Source organism: Athene noctua, chromosome 6 (assembly GCF_965140245.1).
Source record: "Athene noctua chromosome 6, bAthNoc1.hap1.1, whole genome shotgun sequence".
Lineage (NCBI taxonomy): Eukaryota > Metazoa > Chordata > Aves > Strigiformes > Strigidae > Athene > Athene noctua.
The window spans coordinates 1,625,920-1,640,436 of record NC_134042.1 but is presented as its reverse complement, the minus strand read 5'-3'; the positions used below and the strand labels follow the sequence as shown (position 1 = coordinate 1,640,436).

Here is a 14,517-nt window from a genome sequence, read left to right as displayed (position 1 = left end):
GCCATTTAGGTCTGAGCAGTGAGGCACAGGGAGACATGGACCCCCAAGTGAGCCTGCCTATAAACCTCCACCCCTGCGGTCACACCTCACTCCGCTGCCTCCCCTCTCTCAGCGCTCCAGGCCGCGCTGCCGCGCTGCGGGCAAACCTCTCCCGGGGCCGCTGCCTTTCGCGCTGAAGGCCCCTGGAACCCCCCAGCCCGGCCTCGGCAGCCGGGTTCGCTGTTCCCTTCCGCTCTCCTCCTTACTCCAAGGCAGAAGCCGAGTCCCGGCGGGTCAGGAGGCGCCGGCGGGTCCCTCCTCAGGCGACCCGGGGGGAGCTGCCGCCCGTGCCGGTACCGCGCCAGCTCCCACCGCGGCCGCCCCCCCCCCGGCCACAAAGGCCCGAAGCGCGGCGGGGCCGCCCCGCGCCGCCCGCCCCGGCCCCTCCCGCCGCGGGGCCGCCGCCGCCCGGGCCCCGCCGCCCGCCTCGGCCGCGCCGCCGGCCCTGACTCACCGGCCCCGCGCCTCCGGCCGCCCCGGGCCGCCGGCGCCACGGCCACGGGCAGCGCCGCCGCCGCTCCCGGGCCCGGCCCGCGCCGCTGGACCGGCCCCGGCTTCGCATCGGCGGTGACAGACCCGGAGAAAGGCGCCGCGGCGGCCCCTTTAGAGCGACCGGCCCCGACCGGCCCCGGCCCCGGCGGGAAACAAGGGGCTGCCCCGTCAGCGGGGAGCGAGGCGGCGGCAGAGGGGACGTGGGGCCTGGCTCGGCACCCTGAGACGTCCCCTCCCGTCCCCGCCCGGCAGCTCCGGCAGCCGAGGCCACAGGGCAAAGCCCACTGCCTCTGCCCCAGGCTGCCTTACCCTGGGGGCTGCTGGCAGGAGGGGACACCGGGTGGTGACAGCCTGGGGGGCACAGGAGGTCGGGCTGTGACGGGTGCGGGGCTGTTGGGAGGGACCCCACAGGCCCAGGGGCTGGCGGGAGGGAGCTGATGCTGTGTGGTGAAGGCCTGGACAGTGACAGGGGGGACACCACGGGCCATGGGGGTGGCAGAACTCCAGGCAGAGGAGAGCGCCGGGGGTGGCAGGAGGGACACCGGGCAGGCACAGCCCCGGGCGGTGACAGAACCCCGGCCTTGTGTCACCATGGGCAGGGTCATAATGCTGCGGGGTGGGCGTGGCAGTGCCGTGGCCGTCTGTGGCGACTCGTTGCCGTGGCAGTGGTGGTGGCAGGTCGCAGTCTGTGCTGCTGGTGGCCAGGAAGCCCCTCGGTGGAGCGCTGGGGCAGCAGCACCTGAGTTGCCACAGTGAGCCTGGGAGCGCTGCCCGCGAGAGAGGGAGCGGAGGCTGAGCCGGGGCCGCGGGGCCTCTCCCATCGCCCATCTGCTGGCCCGGGCTGCCAGGAGGAGCAGGGTGGGCGCTGCCGCTGCAGACCAGCTCCATCGCTGAGGGTCCCAGGCCGGAGGCGTTGCAGGGCCGGGGGCCAGGGGCTGGCAAATACCACCTGCCGCGCACGGCAGACACTGTCAGGAGCAGGCGTCGCCGGGCCCAGCCATGCCGTGCGTCCATTATCAGTTCTCCTCCCAGCTGCGCCGCGACACGGTCATCTTCAGCGGCCTCCACATCTCCCTCGGCAGTCTCAAACGCGAGATCATGGGCCGCCAGAAGCTGAAGGCGGCCAACTGTGATCTGCGGGTCACCAACGCCGAGACCGGAGAAGGTGCGTGGGGGCGGCGGGCGCGGGGCCTCGGGCACTGCCCGGCTGGCGGCGGCCGCGGCCTGCGGGACCACACGCTGCTCTCTGGGGCTTGTCCCCACGTGCCGTGAGTCAGCCCGGGGCCCGTCCCTCCAGCGTACGGGGAACCGGCGCCAGCAGTTTGGTGGGGTGGGAAGGGACAGTGCCATTTGGCCACTCTCGGTGGCTGTGGCGTGTGTGGGGACCTCACGGAGCCGTTCCGATCTGTTTGTGAGACAGGGAGCTGGGCGTAGAAGACTTCCTGCTCAATGTGCAATGGGTAGTGCTTGCCAAAGCCCCCCCTGTAGCCACTTACTGGCCATCACTGGCAGTAAAACAAGCTTTGTGCTAGAAGGGAGTAGGAATCAACGATGGTGTTGGCTCCAGCTTTGTTGAACATTTCTGTTGGAGCTCTGCTTGGACAACTGTCAAAAGTAGCCCTGTTGAGCGTCATGTCACTGCTCAGCCTGCAGATGTGGAGTCGTGGCCAGGCAGAGTGACACTGCTTCGCAGCTCCTGGTACCTTCCAAGGCTCTGCTAGGGGATGCTGCTGCCTGCGGGGAACAGGTTCCTGCTGGCAGGTGCCACTTTTGTCTGAGAACTGTTAGGCTAAGCTGGCAGCTGTTAAAGAGAGCAAACAGAAATTTCCAAGGACTTCAGGAATAATGCTCCGGTTTTAGTCCTTTCCTATTTAAAAACAAAAAAGTTAACTTTTAAGTCGACATTGTTTGACTTCACCAGATTTCACCATTGACACCAATTTCATCACCAAAATGAACTCAATGAGTTGAGGTGAAGGAAAATCAAATGTATGAAAGCCAACAGGTGCCAGGTCCCTGCACAGAACTACCTCGGCAGCGTACTCCGCTGTTTGTAAACCCTCTTCCACAAGTTCTCTGCCTCGGTGACCAAGCTAGTGGGAGGATACTTCAAGTCCCCCACACAGATACGTGCCGTGATACGTGCCCTGTGCAAATAAAGCCTTTACCTCACCAGGTTATTGTCACTCTTCAGTTTTCACCTGATCCATTTAAATGTGTACTGATTGACTCGTAAGGGGAATTCATTTTTCTATCAGTCTGCTGTTAGATGGCTGGAGGTCTCCTCCCTGTGCACTTCACCAGTGGATGGAAAACAAGCATGCATCTCTCTATATATCTCTGCATGCAAGGACAGTGTGTTCAGAAGGCAGATGTCAATCTGTCAATGAATGGTCAAAGAATTTGCAACAATATACAAAAAGAGGACCCCCTCCCCTTTTTGCCTCATACACCTGTTGTGCATGTCCCAGCTGACCTCTGCAGGCTTGCAGAACTGGCGAATAAGCGCACTGGTTGCTGTCCTCATACACACAGCCTCCCTCGCGGAGAGGTGCTGCCACCTGCAATCTTCTGCAGACCCAGCACAACCCTCAGCGGGGCACAGGCCTAGCAAACTCCTGCCTTTTTGTGAGGCCGCTGTTGCTTATCCTGTGCCTCTGAAATCTCAGTCCAGTGGTCTGTGATCTGGACCAGAAAGAACACTCTGTATGACTCCGCTCAGCAGGTGGAAACAGCTGCTTTGGGCTTCCAGAGCTGCCGCTGGCATCACGTCCCCGTTGCTTGTCAGCCTCAGTGGTGTTTGAGCTCCTCCGACATCAGAAAACCCCGGCGCAGGCCTGTCTTGACAGGTGGCTGCGTGATGGTGAGATTCCCCATTTGAGCAGAGCTCTAGGCGTTGGTTTCAGGGTATGACTTCTGTAAAAGCTTCGGGTTCTGTCATTAGTAGTACTTTCACAGCAACTTTGGCTTTCGGGCCATCGTTCTGATTTGGCCTCCAGAGGTGAGGGCTTTTAGTAGTTAGGACTGGAAGCAGATGACAGGGAATGGCTGCTGATGGCGCTTTAAAACATTGAGTCCCATCCAGCTTGTGTAAGTACAATATATAAACCCTTCTCATGGAGACGTCTTTACGTTTGAAGCTTACTCATGGAGAGATCTTTACATTTGAGGCCTACTCAGTCCGAGTATCTCAGGCAGCTCCTCCTCTTCAAAAGAGGGACACGGTGTAAGCCATGGCAAAGCATGGAGACCCTCAGGCACACAGTGGTTTCAAAAGGCTTTTCAGAAGGCTTGTCTTTGTAATTGATTTCATCTGAGTCTCTCTGCTCTGCAAAAAGTGAATTGAAAGAATTCACGTCCCTTTGGCTTATTCAAACTGGATGACTAGCTTAAGAGAGGAGAGACCCCTTTAGTTGGAGCCCGTTCTGCCCTGCCTGTGAAAGCAAGCTCAAAACCCCCTCCGGTTTCTGTGATCCAAACTCTAGCCCTGCCAGTCCCATTTCCATGTGAGGGTACAGCGCTGAGCAGCTGTCAGTGTGGCTGTCGATGGATGAAGCTCCGAGGAGCAGAGAGATGGCGGCTCCTTCTGTGTTCTGTCAGTCCCCAGCACTCGCGGCACGGGGGATCATTTTTAGTGAACAGCTCGGAAAGCAACGGGGCAGAGTTTTCGTGCTTTAGCCAAGTGCCTGCTTTGTTGCAGGGCAAGCTGGTCAGACTTTAGAATCTGGTTTATGCGGGTGAGACTTTGCTGTGGTTTGTTTCTCTCCACAGATCTCTTGGGTTTGTAGCCCAGCAGAAGCAAAAGCAACTTAAGGCAGGTCAGGAAAGAACCTCATGCATGAGCACACTCTCCTTCAGGGACCTCTGAGACCATTTTGCTGCTGGCATCCAAACTATTTGAAAAGAGTGGAAAAGGTTTTGCTGCTGGTGTTTGATATAAACTTTTGCTTTCCTGTCTGTGAAGGGATTCTCTCAAGTGCTATGTAATTACATCTTAATATGCTTACAAACTGACTCATGTTTTCTTCTGTATTGGTGTTGTTTTCAGAATACACAGATGCCAATGCTCTGATTCCTAAGAACTCCTCGGTAGTTGTTAGAAGAGTCCCTGTTAGAGGAGTTAAAACTACCAGCAAAACACCAGTTATGTAAGTACCCGTAAAGCACTGCAGTCTCTGTCAGGGGTTGCAGTCTCTTAGCCTTTTCTGTGGAGATTAGTTTAGAGAGGCACTCGGCTTGCATCGATCTTCTTTCTCTTGCTTTTATAGGAAAGACAGATACGCATGTTCCCATCTCAGAAGAGTCTGTTTGTCAGTGTTTGACTGTGTCTTGCATTTGGGGGAGGCGGGGTGGGGTATGGCAGGTATTCTTATGCCTCCAATCTGGCTTTTTTGCATACTGGCTCTAGAGGAAAGGGCAACAGTCGCTAATGTGATGGTTGATTGTTTAAGAGCACAGAGCTGTAGCACAGACTTCATCGTTTTGATACTTACACAGCAGAGACAAAATGTCTGAGGACTTCCTCTGGCACTGTTGTGTTCTAGAGCTGTAAGTCTTACAGTAATTGCTGACAAACTAGAAATGGGATTTGGGATTAGATTTATGCATACAAATACATTTCCACATTGACCAGACTATCAGAACATAATGTCTTGAAGTTTAGGTTTTAGAATCTGCTTTCACTGCTTTTGGCTGGGTGCAAGTGCTTTGTTCTAAGTTCTCATCCCCTTTATTTCTTCTTCTAGAACTCGAACGGAGCCAGCGAGTGGAACATCCAGAGCAGTATGTACAAACACAATCTCACACTTTTTTCCTACACATTGCACTTAATTCTAAACAATGTAGCCTCCTATTAATCTCCCAAACATGAAGTTAATCTGTTTTGCAGTGAGACATAGTGTATGTTGTAGAGACCCTGTGTTTGATTCACAGCACAGTGAACACTGAGTAATGCCATCATTTGCACAGTTCTAATGTGAATATTGGTATTTGTGCCTAGTGAGGCATTGTGTTTCATACTGAATATGCTGGAATATTTCCTGGATGACTTTGTGTTGTACAGATAATGTAGGATAGTTTCTAGATCATGTAGGTTCAAGGTTTGCACAATTCAATTGGTGCTGTGTTCTACACCTCTCTGTCTAGAGCTAGTGTGTTTGTATAGGCTGTCGTGTGCTCTTTGTTCCTTGCAATTAAAATTGTTTGGAGCATATTTTTTGCCATTTTCACATTGTATCGCTTAGCTTTTGTTTTTAAGTACTTTCTTTGCCTAACAGTTTTGGAAGATGTTGTCAAAACGCACTGAGAAACCGTTGTTGTGCCACTTGGTACTTTTTCTTACTTTTGACTTGGTGGTTCCAAGAAGTCCCAAAATCAACCTATCCCCTAGGTTATGAGGACAGTTCTGTGTAGCTAAGATTCCTTCCCGTGTCCTGAAATACTTGAGTATTTGTTCCTAAAGCTGTATGACTGAAGTGATGTTGTTTGGCCCCCTCTGAGTACATGAAGGTCTCTATCAGATTGCTGTGAGTTTAAATGTTGTTGGTACCCAAAGCGGTATTCCAAAGTTCTGCATTTGATCTTTCCACTTTATCCGATGAAATGGTTTAGTTTCATCGTTTGTCTGCAAATGCAAATATCTAAACCCCAGCAGACTGAGTTTAGCTGCTTCTCATGAACCACGTAGGCCCTCTGAAGCGGTCATAGCTTTGGACTTTGTTTTGAACCAGTACAATTACATTCCGTTGGAAATGACTCTTTCCATGACACACGGAGGCTATAGTGCAGACTTTCAGACTGCAGTAGAGGTTAACTTCTGCTATGTTTTGATTGTACAACTTGAATATGTGTTTAATTTTTTGTGAACAGATTGAGGACTCTTCTGCAGCCATTCCTCTGGCCCAGCTCATTAAGGTATGTGTATATTCTCGTCAAAGGCTTAAACACACCACCCACCCACCCCCCAACAAAAAATCCCACTTGCTTTATATTTTTAAATCTTGTATGGTGATGTATAACTGGGTAACTGTTATAATGGGAATAAAACTTAATTTTTAATCATTTACAGTATTGGTTTTAACTTTAAGGTGTGTATATATTTCCATAGTGTCCCGTAAAGAGTAGTTCCCAGTTTGGGAAGATAGCAGGGGAGTCCCTCAACGTAATGTTGCACTATTGCTCATCTTCAAGACACAAAGCAGCAGCACTTCAGGAGCTGTTTACTGTTTCTCAGACCTCTTGTTAATTTTGTGTTGGAGACTGACATAATTTTCAAGAAGAGTTTAACTGACTGCAAGTTATGGACATTTCAGGGGGGGCTTGCACCAGCCAAAATAGAAACTTTTCTGTAGCACGGATAATTGCGTGGCCACTGTTGGTTTCTTGTCACTGCAGTTATAGATCCACTCTCAGAAAGCTGCACAGTTTCATAACTTGTAGTCTGTGGAGAGCGGACATCACAACCTAATTTGTTTGAACGCAGACTGTGTAAATTGTGTAAATGTGCCTCATTGTTTGCGGGAATATACCAATGTGTGAGTGCAGTGTGTTAGCAGAGGTGACCTTCTGAAGCTGTTGTAATGCCAGGGTTTGCTATGGAACTGCTTGTGTTTTCTTCTCAACAACGTGTGACTTTGTCTGGGAAAGCACGAGTGGCTGCACTTTGTGAAAAGGCGAAGTGCGAGCCAATTCAATTACTCGTCTTAAAGAATAGAGGAGGCGGGGCCTAATGCAGAGGAGCTAGTTCTTTCTTCTGAAAATAAAGGCTGGCGTTCCTTTCCAAGAGAGAGAGAGATCTCTTCCCACTCTCTTCTTCCCTCTCCCACTGCAGAATTAAATTGTGTACATTTGGGGAAAAAACCCCAACGGTTACTTTGGAAAGTAGTCACCAGAAGAAACTGGTCTCCATTGGTGCTGTCCCTAAACACGTCCTTGGTTCTGTAAACTCATGTGAAGTTTGACTCTACAATGTGAGAAACTGGCCAAGTGCAGGGGACATGCAGTTTGGGCTGCCTACAGCACATGATAGACAAATTTTTACGAAAAGAATCTTTTGTCTTGCTGAGGAGTTATAAAAATCTTGATTCCTCTTAATGCTTCTGTGTCTGAAGCTGAATTTCAGCAATAAAAGCAACTTGCCCAACTCTTAAGTTGTATGTCCTTTTAACGCTGCAAAATATAAACACTGATACTTGCACACATCTCTCTCAATTGAATGTACAGTGGAGATTTTCTCCTTCCAATGCTCTGGAGCTCAAGAATCCGTTTAAAACTAGTAGATAATGTAATTCTTTCTACACATAGCTTCAGTCCACTTGGAAGACATTTGGGCTGGTTACACAAGTCTTTCTGTAAGGTACAAACAGAGCCTCAGGATTTGAGTGCCCAAAAATGCTCCTTCCAAGCAGGTTCACAGGCCCAGAGACACCGTGTGATGGCGTAAGGGCTCCCCAGAACATCTCTGGGACAGCTCTGGCTCACACAAGCAGTTGCTTTTGTGCAACCCCCGCTCCTGCCGGGCTGCCTTTTACAGGGTTGGGCGAGTCTTTGTCTGGGGAGTTAAATGTGCTTCTAATGTGCGTGTCCCATAATTACCTGTTAAACAGACCGGCAGTCTGGCTGAAGCCAACGCTTCCGAAGAAGATAAAATACAAGCCATGATGACCCAGTCTTGCTGTCAGTACGATCCAGTCAAGTAAGTGTTGGCAAAGTCCCGTCTGTTCTGTGAAGACTGTGGAGACATTGCAGAGATGGTTGTTGGAACAAGAGGGATGCATGCATACCATTTTCTTTTTCTCCCCAAACCCTTTTAGTTACGTGAAGAAACCCCTGGCTACACCTCCACCATCCTATGTTTGCTTTCGCTGCGGAAAACCTGGCCACTATATAAAGAACTGTCCAACAAATGGGGTAAGATTGTGGGGGGCTTCTGGTGACACTTGGGTTTTAATTGTTTTACCTTGGCAGTTACACAGCAATTACATGGACCCCCTGTGCGGAATTGTTTCTCTTGGGCTGAAATACAGAGGTTGTATGGCAGTGGTGCAAAGCCCTTCAAAATTCCAGGGAAAGCTGGAGATTTCAATGGGAAATTTTCTTTCTTCGAGGTCACAGACATTACATATGTCCATAGATCTTTCTCTGTGAATTTTAATGCATATTTTTATATATTTCAATGTTACTGCAAGGTGTTTTTTTTGTCTTAACTCTTTTTAATGACAGTTTGCATTTTTTAGTATTTTGTAGGAAAAAATGACATTTCTCTTGGCCCCAACTATTGAATATTTGCGTGTTAGAATTACACAAGTCTCTGGTTGAGTATTCATGCCATTTAAGGTTACTCACTGAACGCACGGGCATCAGCTCTGAATTCAACCTTCGTGTGTAGATGGGGAATATCAGTTTCCCCAGTGGCCGATCCAGAGCCCTGCATTCAGCTCTCCCTCTGAACTGCCCTTTGGAGGAGGAGGGGGTTTGTGCCTCTCCTCTGAGGGGACGGTGAGCTGAGGGATATTTCACCCTTCAGGACCCTGAAGTTAAGCCAAAGAATATCAACTGAGTTCAGAACACTGCTCGGGCCTTTGGAGCATGCTGGCTGTATTCATTTGGGAAAAAGAGTATTTCAGTCAAGCAGCCCTTAGGCGAGCTAAAAGGAGAGGATTAAAGCTTTTGCTGCTTAAAATAGTGGCTGAAATGCCATTTTAAGTGTGGGTCTTGAGATATGTCTGCATTTCTTTTCTTAACAGGACAGTACTTTTCAGTCTGTTCGCAGACTTCGAAAGAGCACGGGAATTCCCAGGAGTTTCATGGTGGAGGTGGAAGATCCCAATATGAAGGGTGCGATGCTGACACCGACTGGAAGATATGCCATCCCAATTATTAATGCGTGAGTATGGAATTAGCTGGTCTGACCAAAAAGTGAAGGAGAGAAGCCAAGTGTTCATGTCTGAGTGGCAACGCCACCGAGCTGGCCAGCATCTGTAATTATGGGGGAAGAAGCACTGTCGTTGTATCTTCACCTTAAAATCTGTGATGATTTCTAATATTAAAATGGGGCAGTCCTGCTGTTCACGCCCCTGAACGCTGGGTAAGCTTTTGGTATGCGAAGAATCCCTATTTCTGCAAAACATCTCCGTCGTGTTTACGGTGGCATCATTCTTTTTGAAAGCTCCTTCTGCTCCTGTTTTACCTTTGTAAGGCTTCTTGCAGAATTTAACAAACAGCTGTTGGACTGAGATCCCCTCCCCCTCTGCCGTTTGCCCAATCCCATGTGTGAAGCAGAGGGATGTTTTCCTGTTGCTGTAAGCTAAGAAAACACTAGTGTGTGCTGACAAGAGTGGCTGTTTTAAAATGCACTTGGGAGCACCTCTGTTTTTCTGTCATGCATCTCCTTTTGCAGAAGCTGTAACATAGATTTCCTGCATTTATAAAACATGATTAGGCGGAGACTGACTTTATCCTGAGCCTGCGATTCACATTCACCCTCTGGTGAAAGGAGACGTGGGATTCATTTCACCTGGTCTCTAGCTGTCAGAAAATGATTTCTCTAGTCTGAGCTAATTTCTTAGTTGATCCAATGAAGGGAAGAGTTCTGCAGAAGGAAAATTGTTCTCCCCTCCCTTTTCTAGTGCTCTGGCTATAGAAAAGTATTTTAAACTAAATGCCTGCATTTTTGAAGGCTAATTTGGAGTGAGAATGCCACCTACTGTCTTCACTGGATAAAACGAAAAGTTTGGGAAAGTTCTCCTTTACCCATCTGTAACTTTTTTTCTTTTTCCTTCCCCACCCCCCTCCAGGGAAGCGTATGCCAGAGGAAAGAAGGAGAAGCATCCCTTTCTACCTGAGGAGCCGTCCTCTTCCTCCCTCTCCTCCTCCTTAGACAATCGTGTTCCAGAAGAGCTGTTATGTTTCATTTGTAAAGAAATCATGGTGGATGCAGTTATTATTCCCTGCTGCGGAAACAGTTTCTGTGATGAGTGTAAGTGTTACTCCCATGTTTGTCAATTCAAAACATCACACCTGATCTTCTGGAAGCAGAAAGACTGTAACATTCCTTTCTTACCAGCTCTGTTTACTACTTAAGTATACCCCAAATAGGAAAGGACTTTTCTTGTAGTCAGGAAAAAACTAAGGCAGAAGGCGTTTTTCCCTTTCTATGCATCTAGTTAAACCCTCTTTACATGCGGAAGGGTGAGCACGAGAAGAGTGCGTAATGGTGCAGCTGATTGCGGTATTCGCTATCAAATGCATTTAGTTTGTGCACAGTCCTTTCTCTCACACAAACCTCTAGAGCCAGCACTGGTGACTTGCTGTGGTCTGCAGCAAATGGCTCGTTAGGCATTTAATCCACATTCTTCTCCAGGGGAGAGCAGGTTAAAACTCTCAGAACTTGAACCTACTCATGGGTTTTGGAGATGTGTCTTATTCATTAACCTTGAGGTTGGTGACTTCTCACTCTGCTGGACAGTGGAGAACAGACTAGTCAAAACATCAAGACACGGCCTACTCTACATCTTCAAATGTTACAGTAGTGAAATATCAAAGCTGAGCAGCTATTTCCTGCATACTCGAAATTTTTTACACTGCTGAACATTTCATGCTCTCAGTTCTCAACTTCGTGCTCTCAATTCAGCACCATATTCACCCATTAACCATCTACAGGCTTTTAGAACTGAATAGAACCCCCAAAATTTCCTTAGTTTAGCTAAAACCTGTTGTGATGATTCTGATTATACCCAGGTGTTAGAACAGCATTGCTGGACTCTGAGGAACATACGTGCCCATCGTGTCATCAGGCAGATGTTTCTCCTGATACTTTAGTTGCCAACAAGTTCCTACGCCAGGTAATGCGGTGACTTTTAGAAAAACTCTAAGAAAAGTCTGGTCAGTCAATTAGCCGAAAGGGAAGAAAATATTAATTTACATCTCCTTAAACAAGGCTAAATGGAATAAGGCTAAATTTACTTTGCAAATACATTACCTGCTGTTACAGATGCTGACAACTCTTGAGAGACAATCTGGCAAACTCAGCTCACACTTGTGTTTAACAGGATTGACTCGGTTTCAAATTGAGTGTTAACACTGGAGAGCTTTACGGACAGATAGTCTGAGTTACCAATCCTTAGCCCCAGTGAGTAGTGGGATGTGTTCATATATCACAGAAGGGTTTGACCTGGAATGGACGTTAAAGCAGGGACACCGTCCACTAGCCCAGGCTGCCCAAAGCCCCGTCCAACCTGGCCTTGAACCCTGCCAGGGAGGGGGCAGCCACAGCTGCTCTGGGCAACCTGTGCCAGGGCCTCACCCCCCTCACAGGGAAGAATTTCTCCCTTAGATCTAATCGGAATATATCTGTATGTTGGTTTGTTTTAGGAAGGACAGTATCTATGGGAATACACCAGTAATTTTACTCTGTGGAGACTTCTGTTCATGAAGCTGCTGAAGGTTCATGTTACCTCTTTGTAAATGTTTTTCTGCCTCTAGGCTGTGAACAACTTCAGAAATGGCACTGGTTATGCACAGATTATCCAGAGGCAGCAGCAGCAGCCACCAGCACCTCCACCAGCACCCGTGGCTCCTGCTGCGCTGGTGGCTGCCATGGAACGTACTCGACCTTCCCCGCTGTCGGTCCGTGGTTTGTGGGAAGAGAAGGTAGGTTTTCTCTCACCATATGCAGTGATTCTTGTGTTTGGGTAGAGCTTATTTTCCAACTGTTTGCACCAATTCACAAGGGCTATCAGGATCCTGGACTGGGACAGAGAGCATCACCAAGTCTTCTGGGCCCCCAGGGACGATCAGTACCCACAACTGGTAAGTAACCGTAACTTACAAATTGCTCTTAAAAAATTATCTTCAGGTAAACTGAAAGGGATTTTTTTTCTCTCCCCATGCCTGAAGGTCATCCAGTGAGAGCCGGCAAAATTCGCTCGGCAAGTGGCAGGCCAGACTGGGAAGTGTAAGTAGGCTACAGAAATTCAATATACTGCTGCTTGTAACCTGTTAAACGAGGCCATAACACAGAACGGACACAACAGCTGATTTATAAGGGAATAAGAAGGCACAGATCATTGTGTAGAATACATGTGGTAACTAATTATTAAATGGCTTTATTTGAATTGGCCTTCACAAAGGGGATCAGTGCTTTCAGGAAGATTATTTAAAATAAAACTCCAGTATATGATTGAAAAGAGGGCTCTGAAGAAAGAAGTCTCTCTGAGGAAATCATAATCACTTGTAAAAATGAAACATAATTAAAGGATCAGATGGAAAGGCACCCTCTTGATTACTGGCTGAAGAGGGCTGAAGAAATTGATTTCCCAATCGAAACCGCCTCCAGAATTCTCTTTTTAACAATGTAGCTAATACTGATTGAGCAAACCATTGGAAAAAGCAAGGCTGTTATCTGACTATTTTGTCATCTCAAATTGCCAAGCTGCTTTCTCTCAGTTGGAGAGAGAGGAGTCTCTTTTGGTTTATTGCAGCATCATTGGTCCTTCTAAGTATCTATTTGTTATAGAGAGATTGTAAGGGTGCACTGTGTGTATAAAATCTTAAAGATAAGTCAAAACCAAAACCACGGTCCATCCCACAGATAGACTAAAACCAAAAGTTCAGTAAGCAAAAAATCACAATTCAGGGCCAGGAACGGGTCAAAGACATCATCATGAGGCAACAACCTAGGAAGCGTGTGTGGAAGATGATAAAAGAAGTTTGAGAGAAGATGAGTTAATGTCTGTGCAGTGCTTTGAGATCAGAAGTGTGGAGTATTGAGTGTGTCAAGGTGTGTCAGAGGAGCACACGGCACATGTCGCTTTTAGCACGGGCAGCCTCCAGCCGCAGTTGCCAAACTGACTAAGAGAAGGGGAGACTGAGGGATTTGTTGGGGGTGAGGATGTGGAAGGCAAGTATGAGGACCCAGAAATCAGCGTAGTCTCAAATGAACAAAAAGCAGGAGAAAAATGCTGAAGTTGAGATCAAGAAGTGCTCGCCACCGCGCTCCTCCTCCACTCGCCTTCCTCTTTATGATCAGGGCAGGGTGTAACAAACAGTGACTCGTGATCCGGGGTTTCTTTAGAAGCTCAAATCGAGGATGCCCGCGCAGTGAACGTACCCAGAGGACGCAGGGCCCAGCACTACCAGCACCAACACCGCTCTCTGTGCCGGTGCCTCCACCTCCCTTGTATCCTCCACCCCCCCGCACGTCCTCTTCCCCCGGGGGTACCGCCACAACCTCAGTTCCCACCTGGGCGGCTCCGTCTGCTGGGTGCACTCTCCCTCCTCCAGGATATCCCCCAGCTCCTGCAGACACGTCACCAGCTTGAGGACCAGCAGCAGTTCCAATGGCTCATTCACACGCCATCCCCATGGCACAAGCTCCTCCTTTGGAGAATCGTAGAGTCACCGAGTTTGGAAAAAACCCATTAAGATCATCGAGTCCAACCGATAACCCAACCCTGCCAAGTCCACCACTAAACCATGTCCCTCAGCGCCACATCTACCCGTGGATGGTAGCTTGGGCAGCCTGTTCCAATGCCTGACAACCCTTCCGGTGGAGAAATGTTCCCCAGTAGCTGATCTAAACCTCCCCCGGTGCAACTGGAGGCCGCTGCTTCTCCTGTCGCTTGTGACTTGGGAAAAGACACCAACGCCCACCTTGCCACAACCTCCTTTCGGGTAGCTGTGGAGGGCGATGAGGCCTCCCCGCAGCCTCCTCCTCTCCAGGATAAACGCCCCCAGTTCCCTCAGCCGCTCCGCACAGGACTTGTTCTCTAGACCCTTCACCACCTTCCTTGCTCTGCTCTGGACGCGCTCCAGCCCCTCAGGGTCTGTCTGGAGGCGAGGGGCCCAAAACTGAACACGGTATTCGAGGAGCGGCCTCACCGGAGCCGAGACAGGGGCACCGTCGCTCCCCTGGTCCCGCTGCCTTTTCTGACACAAGCAGGGTGCCTTTGGCCTCCCTTATCTCGGGAGGAGTTTGACAGAGAAGAA

The 14,517-nt window shown here is 49.4% G+C and overlaps 1 protein-coding gene across 1 annotated transcript; it reads left to right on the top strand.

Annotated features, from left to right (window-relative positions):
- Positions 1-1,530: 1,530 nt before the first annotated feature.
- LOC141961807 (E3 ubiquitin-protein ligase RBBP6-like) lies at positions 1,531-10,742 on the top strand. The gene is made up of 5 exons (XM_074909145.1): positions 1,531-1,696; positions 4,580-4,679; positions 5,277-5,313; positions 6,400-6,444; positions 10,695-10,742. Exons 1-5 carry the CDS (start codon positions 1,531-1,533, stop codon positions 10,740-10,742), a joined length of 396 nt encoding a protein of 131 aa, XP_074765246.1.
- Positions 10,743-14,517: the final 3,775 nt, after the last annotated feature.

What these genes read in the sequence shown, in the direction of transcription:
- LOC141961807 (XM_074909145.1), top strand. Translation starts at nt 1,531, where the DNA reads ATGCCGTGCGTCCATTATCAGTTCTCCTCCCAGCTGCGCCGCGACACG. An exon ending in CAACGCCGAGACCGGAGAAG is followed by an intron (nt 1,697 to 4,579) that starts GTGCGTGGGGGC and finishes TGTTGTTTTCAG; the next exon opens with AATACACAGATGCCAATGCT. An exon ending in CTCTGGCCCAGCTCATTAAG is followed by an intron (nt 6,445 to 10,694) that starts GTATGTGTATAT and finishes CTATGCATCTAG; the next exon opens with TTAAACCCTCTTTACATGCG.